Here is a 10,000-nt window from a genome sequence, read left to right on the forward strand (position 1 = left end):
TGTTTATACTTTATACGTGCATGCGTTTAGTGCAACAAAAACGAATTAGCTAATTTAATTGTTAAGAGTTAAAGACACAAAAGGCCTTTTCCGGGGCAAATAGCGAACCGAATGGAATGTGGTATTTTTATTCAATGTGCATGGCGAAGAAACAAAAATAAGTGAAAGAAACGTCATGGATTATTGACGTCTTATTTAGCCTCCGTGTTCACCCGGTGGTCAAACACAGACCCCTTTTTGTGACAAATTGAGTCGCCGTGTCCCACAAAAGGCACCACCGAGCCCCCCCGAGACACAATTCTGTAAATAATTAGCAAATCTTGTCAATTTAGCCTGTTTGTTTAGCGATAATAGGGGCGACTCTAGCATCTGTCGTGAGATTTTAGGTACTCGGACAAACAAAATGCATGGATTTTCGACTTGGTTATCATATTTACCCAAGATATTGAATCGAGTCTTGATAATCCGCAATGCGCCCCCGCGTGTGATTCACTGGGGACCAGTTTGTCCCGCATGGTTTCTGGGTTGGTTGAGTTGTATCTTTTTGACACAAATGAGCTACAATCCACCCCTATTAACTTCAATAATGATATCAACAATATAATGTGATATCCTCAGCGATATTAAAACATTAAAATTAAGCCCATGCATGCACCGTGCTGCATGTGCAGTGCATGGGGGGTATTTTAATAAAGGCTGCCGACTAAAATAATATTGGACTTATTGATTATTCCTGTTCAAATAATGAACGTTGTAACGTATAACAACATTATAAAACATGTTGCATTAAATTGTAAATCAATACATCCTATACCACCACACTATCATGGTAGTAGATGGTACACGCTCTTGGTCGCGAGCGGTTGTGGGGTTTACTAAAATAAGGAGAGCTTTTCGCTCAATAGCTTCTTAGCTTGAAGAAGCCCTCTTCTATTAAGTGAGTGGATTTTAGTCCCATTTCAACACAAAGTGAACGCCGTGGCCTCTTTATTAAGGAGCTGGATCCATTTCGGAGGAAAAAAACAAAATCTATATACGGATTAAATTTGGCTCAAAAGAAAAAATAATTCAAGTGCGCGAGTGGGAGATTTATTCACACACAGTCAGCCCCAAAATCCATTCTCTGTCCACTTAAAGCAACTGGCTCTATATGGCGTCTAAACACATCACCATTACGCAGTTTACGCACTCTATTCAAAGCTAATCAAATCCAATATAGGACACGTAAACCAAAAAAGCGTATAATTTCTGAAACACATCATTTTTTTTTATTAAAATCCTTATAAAAACGGGGATATTTCCCACCATCAACGCCGCGGACTTAACTGTTGTTCACACAATGGAAACTGACACGGTAGTAAAAAGTTACGCCGTAATTGTTATTATTTTTAAAGTTGGAAATATGTATATCTCCAGGCAGCTATAAGCGCTCCTTAAACTTTTCTATTGGTTGCAAACAAGTGCCACAAAGTATTTACAGAAAAAAATGAAAACAAATAGAAAGAAGAGCTAAAAGTTGCCAATGTTTATTCGTGGCCATAAATATTTTCGGTCCATAAAAGAAGCAAAGAAATTAAAAATTCTTCTATAATTATAAAGTGGTTTTGTACGTGCTGATAACACGGAAGGACAAAAGAAAAAACATTTCTACAACACACAACATACTTTACAAAAAAATAATAATCACAAGAGCATTTTGACATTCTTTAAAATCTATAGGGAGGAGGAGGCAGGACCCATAGTTCGACCCAGTTCTCTTTTACGAAAACATGTAAACACGGCGCACACATTGAGCCCCGAATAAAACCGATATAAGGGTCAAAGCTGCAAGAATGGAAAAGTCTTTTACTTTGTCGTGAACTCCCTATTGTGCTCTCAAAAGGCAGCTCGCCCGCCAGTCTCTTTTTTGTTTGTTTTATAATTTGTTTTCACCAAGTCCACTGTTGCGTTTGCACCAAGTGATGCGCTGAGGGGAATTGCGACGCTGCTGCTGCTGCGGCGCTGTATTGCGCGTTATATTGCATGTGCTGGAGTGACTGGGCGCTATACGCCGAGAAGGGGATCCCAGCCTGAAAAGAGGCCGCCAAGTCCTGAGCTTTAAGAGTATGACAAGGCTTTCCGTCCCTGACTAAGACCGGCACGGCCACCCGTCTAGGAGACGGGAGATGGGTCACTTCCATACCTTTTTCGGCGCGGGCTCGCTTCATTTTGTACCGGTGGTTCTGGAACCAGATTTTCACTTGAGTCGGTGTCAGACGGATCAGGCTGGCGAGGTGCTCCCGCTCCGGCGCGGAGAGGTACCGCTGCTGCCTGAACCGCCGCTCCAGCTCGTAGGTCTGGGCCTTGGAAAACAACACTCTCCGCTTGCGCTTCTTGCCGGAGTCGCTACCGCCGTTGCTCGAGGTCTCCTTGTCCTGGTCCGGGGACTCGTCCGCGGAGGGTTCCGGCGACTTGGCCGAGTCTTGGGAGCCGGCGGACAGACCGTGCACTGCGCAAAACACAAACACTGTGAAAATGATGACATTTTATAAAAAACGATGCAAGACGTTGGACATTTTTCACCAATAAGACAATGCACATAACCATTGGCAAAAGGTGCAAAGCATTTAACCACTTAAACCCTATTCTCGTAAAACGGACATGGGTTCCAATTGTCCTACTTGGACCTATTTTGTCCGTCTACACAGTACACCAAATCTCTTTGCCAAAAATAGCCGATCTACAAGCTCAAAATTATTTGCATTTTGATGAGCTGTAAGCTTAGATCTGCTATGTTTCCTCAGAATATGCATGGGTTCAGGTGGTTAAAAGTGTCTATATTGTTGCTATACAAACGGAATAATAAAAATATGAAAAATCCCAAGCTTAAATCATTCATCGCACGGCTGCATGTGTGCTTGTAGAAAAATCATATATATTCGGCAAGCGACACCGTCGTGCCACATCTAGGTTAAATTAGGCTTTGTAAGTGTATAGTTCTGTATTGTGGAGAGAGCTGAACCATTAGTCAAAGTCTCTTCACTGGAGCATCAAAGCTCGTATTGTCTGCCCGTAAATCCTCATAGAATGCAGAGTCTAAAAGGTTCATAATAGTTCCCAGCCCAGATAAAACCCAGCGTGAAAAATCCCGTTTTTCCACCACGCCATGCATGCATGCACGCTCTATAATGGATTAAATATCAAATCATGGCTATTCCACCACCATGTATACGGCTATACGCGCTCTGTGGATCAAATATGAATCTACATAACGTGCACTAAACAATTGTTGAGCTTTCAACGCCTCAAGATGAGAGCGCAGCACTGTGCACAAAGAACCATCTGCATTCTATCAAAAATATTAAATGTCCAGGAAAAAAGTCACTATTCTGGAGCTATTAAGCCCTCAAAAGATAACCGTTTTCTTAGACAATACTTACATGAATACTGGATACTATCCGTCGTGGCGAGCCATCGCGTGTAAGGATTGTCACTACTGTCATAAAAGGGGTTCTTTAAAGGCAGACCGGGAACGTTTTCTAGCGGACTACTTTGCACCAAAACTCCAGTGGTTTTCGTCGTGGACGCGCCTGTCTCGGAGCCCTCGTTGTCGTCCTCGGCTCCAGTGATAGATCCGTCTTCATCGTTCGTGTCGGGCAGGTCCAGAATGTCCTTCACAGAAAAGCCCGTCTTGGTGGCGCTGCTCAGCGACATGTTCTGGACGGGGCGTTATGTGCAGGGAGCAAAAGTTGCTGCGTCCGTTTGGGCAATCCTCTGTTATTGTTTTTTTTTAAATAAAAAAACAGACAAAAACAAAAAAAAACAAGACGATGTTTCAGCAAAATATTAGATCACTGCAACTTGTATATGAGTCGCTTCTTCTTAGCTATAATAACGCTGCAACTATACAGTCAAAACAAATCATGAATGAGCCACTGTCCATGTTAAGCGTGCGTCGCCTGCATATACGAGGAGAACAAGAAGAAATCAAGCAAGCAGTCGCGGTTCGTTCGGGGGTTTGGTCGGTTTCTGTGTGTGTAAGTCCAATAGGAAAGAGTGCCAAAGTGGCTTGCTATAAGTGCTATATCTGGCTCATGGACGGCTAGCTGTGTGCTACTGCTGTGGTGCTTACAGGGGAAATAAAGCATTACCGGCCCTGCTCGGTCCATATAAGGTTGGTCTCAACACATGAACCTGCAGTGAAAAAGCATTAAAAAGCAAAAAGGTTGGCCACGTGTGGGCGGGTCTTAGGAGTCAAGTGGATGAAGACAGTGTTTGCAGATGTGAAATTGTGGGTTTTGGGGAGATCCGAGGCTCTACCATTGGTGCTTCAGAACATGATGAGTGGTGTAACGTGTCAATTAATTACAAAGATGGGGAGGGCCTTTTTTACACCCTATTTACATACAAAGGGCCTCCAAGTAGGCTATAGCTTTATGCTCGGAATACTCAAAAGCCCCGTTTTAACAAATTGCTCCGCAAAACGCTTTTTTTCCCTGAGTTATTCTCTCCGCAAATATAGGCCTAATACTAATATTAATGAACAAAAAAAAAAGTCGACAGAATCTGCATTCCAGGGATGGAGGCACAAAAGTGTTAGGTTCTTTGTTTTGTTTTGTTTTTTTCTTCTTTCTCGATGGGATCCACACAGGAAAGAGGAGCTATTGTTCAACATTTCGGGGAGCTAATTTATGTAAACCTTTTCTGTCAATATTTTTGCCAGGGCTTAGGGACGAGAGGGCTCTGTTTGTTTGAAAACACTAAGCAAGCATTCACGAGAGTAAAGGCCCATGCATGCATGCAGCCAAATGAGCCATTGACAATTATATGGAGAAGATGATATAGGGAGGAAAATAATACGGTATTAATACAATAATAATAATGGTGCATTATATTGCATTTCTTCAGTTGAGGATCCACGTGTGTCAAAAATAAAGTTAAAATTAATAGAATAAACAATGTAATAAAATAATAATAATAATAATAATCGTTATTGTTATCATAATCAATAAATATAAGAAGGTCGCACATCATTGATTATGAGGCCTAATTGCTTTGCACATTTTTTATTCGTTCATGCATTTTCACATCACTTTAATAAGCCACTTAATGAACACCCTTTTGTCACATTTCTAATTCTATTTTTTTATTTGTATGTTTTGTGTATATGCCACGTTTCTCCTCCTATAACAGATCTAACATTTTGTTGTCACGCTTCTTCTTTCTAAGTGCTCAAGCAGCTCAACCTCGCGTTTTTCTTGAGAGCTGACACATAGGCACTAGCCCATCATTGTTTGTATTGTCGCATTTGGAGTTGTAGTAGCTCGCGTTGTCGGCGTCGCTTGGGGGGGGGAAATAACTACAAGCTTAACTCAACTTACAGATCTGTTCTTTTTTCGACAAGCGACACCGTCGTAGCCTCCTAGCCTACAGAGTAAATAAACTACTCTATTTAGCTTCCCTCTTCCAGACTTTTCCTTCAGTCGTGTCCCCCTCTCTCTCTCAGTCGCTCCCATGTCGCCTCCTCTCCAGTATGTGATGTGGGTGACAATGTTTTCACGGTTTTTCCCCCCTTCTAAACCAAGTCCCCTCTCTCTCTCACTCTCTCTCTCTGCTGCCTGCTCATCCTGGGTGGTCGTCGGGTACCGGGCCAAACACAAATACAAACCGATTGCTAAGCTGCAGACAATGGGGGAAATGTAGACAAATGTCCGGCTCCTGTTGGATGCTTTTGTCCCGCAGCAGTTTTTTCTCTCTCTCTCCTCCTTTTTGCATTTATTTCTGCGGTGAAATAATGGATGATTGACGCCCCGCGGCACAATGCTTTCTAACTGTGTGGAATAAATCTGAGCTTGTTCCGAGTTGTCATGGCATTCAACCGCTTTCAATGGACTATATCTCTTCATTCAATCCACCAATCCTTTTTCCACAATATTAAGAAAAACTCCTTCATCTCCGCAGACACACACACACACACACACACACACACACACACACACACACACACACACACACACACACACACACACACACACACACACACACACACACACACACACACACACACACACACACACACACACACACGTCTGAAAATATAGCATCTATCTTCTGCATGCCTTTGTATTTAATTGCTTTTGGGTGGTTTAATTTTTATGACCATGGGTCCATATATGACTGCATGGTCCAAAATAAATCATATTTAATGCATTAATATCAGGCTATTAATAGGCTAGATTTATCAATAATAAATATAATAATCATAATAATAACCATAGAAAGTCATTAATGTTGATAAATTGATGTTCATATATAGCTATTAATAAACACAATCATATCATTTCTATAATCTAAACATATCTACATTATCAGGTTGTAACTATAGCAGCTTCACTGTGTGTATAACGTCATGACCACCTGACCCATTAGGCCTAAAGTAAATATTTCTCGGGACTTGGGCAGAATTAATCACAGGTCTCTGCGTCCCACAATGGCTCCATTGAGGTGAACGGGGCTTTTGGGCAGAGGAGACAGAGAGGGAGAGAGGGGTTATTGACCTGATCCACCAAAGAAGCGACGCTGGCTGCCTATGCGTGCATGGCTTATAAACCCTCCGTGTGGGGGCCGGGGTGGGGGTATCTACCCCGCCACCCTATACCAAGCAACCACCATGCACGCCGGGCAGGGACGGACAGGCCCGGCCATGCAGGGCACAGAGGTTCACTTCACACCGACCGCATGCATGCACCATGCACGGAGGAATCTTTCAACAATATTTGGTCGTCGTATGCAAGTTTGTTTTTTAAGCTTGAGCTTGAGTGGTGACTGTATATTATGTTTGTATATGTTTATTTATTTTTGTCTTCTTTTTTTTTGGCCAATGAACTTGAAGTGAAATATTCCCGCCGCTTGGCTTGGCCGGTGCGTGCACTTGTAAAAGTGACGCTTGTCTACTTTTTTACTGGTTAAATTATAATATATAACATCATTCACCTTTTTTATTATAATTATTATTTATTTATTTTTTAAAGAAATAATGTCCTGAAATCAACCGAATGTTCTGATTTCAGACTATATTTCGTCTAACAAAAGAGAGAGAAAAAACCCCAAACGTTGGTTTAGCCTATATAGCTCTCTGCAGTGTTTGCAGCCAAAAACCGTGCATGGAGATCTTAGCTTTACTTTACCACGCGTGTCATTCAGCTTATCCGTGCTTATTTGTGGCATTAAGGCTTCCAGGGACACGGAGGGAGGGGGACACAGGGGGGTGGGTGCATGGGTGGGTTTAGCGGGTTGCTAGTTTTTGGTGACACGGCGCATGGGAGCGTGTTCTCGGGGATGTATTTGATCAGTTGAACCGGGATGTGGGGAGGTTCTGGAGGGGAAGAAGGAGGAAGGTGGTAAATGTTCCACAGAGCCTGAAGTGGTTCAGTACTTCACTTGGAGAGCAGTGATGTCTGCTCTGCTGTCTGTGTGTCCGTCTGTCTGTCTGTGTGTGTTTACCTGTTTACACACACAGGTAGTTCAAACAGGCCGAAACACACACTCACATGCTCAGCCGATCATTCTGCTTTGAGAGGGTTTGGAGGAAAAATGTTTTAGGCTAGGCCTACTCAAATAAAATTAAGAATGAGGATCACTTATTAACGGAACCAGATGTGGACCATTAGAAATGGGGTGTGATTATAGTCATACATTCAGGATACATATGCATAAATATATAATAATATATAATAAGGTTATAATATAGATAATAGGCTATAATAATAACAACAATAATAATAATTGTTTATTATAGTAGCCTATATAGTAGACTGTATACTGGGCCTAGGTAAGGCCTATATTATTATTATTATTATTACCCTTAATATTATGATTATGATTATGATTATGATTATTATTATTATCAGGAAACAGACCTATAGTGTTGTCCAAGAACATCCAATGAATGAATGAACTGATAATAATTAAGATATAGGCCTAATAAACAAAGAAATCTGTTTAAGAAAAAAAGGTGTCAAATCTGGATGCAGCTGCACAGCACGCACACGCACACACACACACACACACACACACACACACACACACACACACACACACACACACACACACACACACACACACACACACACACACACACAGCTGCCTTGGCTTTCTCAAGCTGGACCTTATCATTCTCGCACTCTCTGAGTGACCAAGTGTGCGTGCGTGTGCGTGTGTGTGTGTGTGTGTGTGTGTGTGTGTGTGTGTGTGTGTGTGTGTGTGTGTGTGTGTGTGTGTTTAAGTGCTACAGATTCATCTAGGGTTCAACAGAGCCAGCTGTGATTATAGAGAGTATGTGTCACCAAGTAAGATCCTCAAATATAAAGTATTTCCAATTGAGTTTTGAGGCTATAATTTCTTCACAGGATATGTTATTGTTTGCCAATTTTCTTGCCAATACAATTATTAGGCTATATAGTCATGTATTAGGCTACTTCTATAGTTGAAATGATAATTGAAAACAGAGCATTTTATTATGACTCTCTTTAAAGCTGGTTATCATCATTTTAAAGCTGGTTATGGGGTGTTAAATCTTTTTAGGATGCTGAAGCTTATAGGACGTCCCAATCACGGATTTTCAATCACGATTCCACAGCAGAGCAAGAATGGATTCATCCAAAAAAACAATTAATTTTTCAAATGAACTAAAAAAAAAAAGAAATAAAGAAAAATGCCCCACGGATGAATTATAATTCCCTTCCTACATTCTTCCAAATTTCCATGGGTACGATTGTTCCCAAATAAGCGAAGAAAAGGGCCTTTATATTCCTGATTAAATAAATATAATATTCGATTGAATGCGATGGAAACGCCGCGGGAAAGTCAATAATAGCGTTGATCATTCCCTCTTTAATCGCCGAATTTCAGCGTGTTTTTGGGCCGCCCCCGGGCGCGGCGTTAAAGCGTTTGATAAAGGTAACCGCGCCGGCGGGGCCGTTCTGTGATGAATGGAGAGTGACAAGACACATTTCCTGCCGTAGCTCAAATGATTAAAAGGCTGTATATAATATATAATATGCAGGTAAGCCGAAGTCCCCGGTTTATTTATGGGGCTAAGCCGTGCATGGCCCCGGGCGCCGGGGGCCCCCGAGGCACAAATCATTTGGAAACGAACGAGTCGGTCTCCCAGAAAAAGAAATCCCATGCAGGCACCTTTCGCTTCCAGGCAAAAAAAAACAACAACGCCGGGGTCTTTATTCGTTCTCCTCTCCCTCTAATGATTAAATATGTCACGGCGAGATTAGCTATAGTCGCGTCCGCGCCGGAGGAGACGCGCCCTCCATTTGTTACACCACGCGCAGCACATGCACAACCATACCAGTTTATTTGTAACGGTGCATTTTACGTTGCCACACACGCCCGCCGCTCGCGCCACCACCCATTTATCGTTTAGTGCGCGAGGCGAATTACTTAAAAAAAAAGGGGGGGGGGGTTTATTATTTTTAATCACTTCCTATTTCAATATCACAATGACACCATGGGGGCATTATCGCCGGAGTCTTTGTGAGACATGGATTAATCACATATAAGGGAGGAGAAACAACTCTCTTATTATTTGTGCGTGCGTGTGTGCGCGCGCGCGTGTGGGTGCTGCTGCATGTGCACGCCACACACACACACACACACACACACACACACACACACACACACACACACACACACACACACACACACACACACACACACACACACACACACACACAGTCACACACCCTTTGCAAACGCAATTATACGACTTCCCAAAGCCCTCCACGCACGGTGCAGATCTTGGGCGCACGGCACTATAGAGATGATGGCACCGGTATAGACAGGCTGCCCTTCTGCTGAGGAGAGCACAGTCTAGTTGGAGTGCACTAATAGCGTTAACAGCTGTTGACATCTGCAGTGTTCTAGCGGACTCTACCGGCGACGCCGCGAAACAGCAGGGGGTGTCGACAATTAAAAAAAACACATACTTATTACTTGCCCCACCACGTTT

General features: G+C 42.5%; 1 protein-coding gene across 2 annotated transcripts in view; it reads right to left on the bottom strand.

Annotated features, from left to right (window-relative positions):
• Nucleotides 1-1,321: 1,321 nt before the first annotated feature.
• Nucleotides 1,322-10,000, bottom strand: part of nkx2.2a (NK2 homeobox 2a) — a 28,071-nt gene continuing 19,392 nt past the window's right edge. The window contains exons 3-4 of one of the 2 annotated variants that reach the window (XM_079528259.1): nt 3,420-3,753; nt 1,322-2,488 (exon numbers count right to left, since the gene is read on the bottom strand). In XM_079528259.1, the coding sequence (XP_079384385.1) occupies nt 1,929-2,488; nt 3,420-3,693 (834 nt within the window). In that variant the 5' untranslated portion in view covers nt 3,694-3,753 and the 3' untranslated portion in view covers nt 1,322-1,928. Of the gene's footprint in view, nt 2,507-3,419; nt 3,754-10,000 lie in introns of both variants that reach the window. The other variant, XM_079528258.1, reaches the window with a different exon arrangement.

This window comes from Electrona antarctica, assembly GCF_951216825.1.
Source record: "Electrona antarctica genome assembly, chromosome: 18".
NCBI lineage: Eukaryota > Metazoa > Chordata > Actinopteri > Myctophiformes > Myctophidae > Electrona > Electrona antarctica.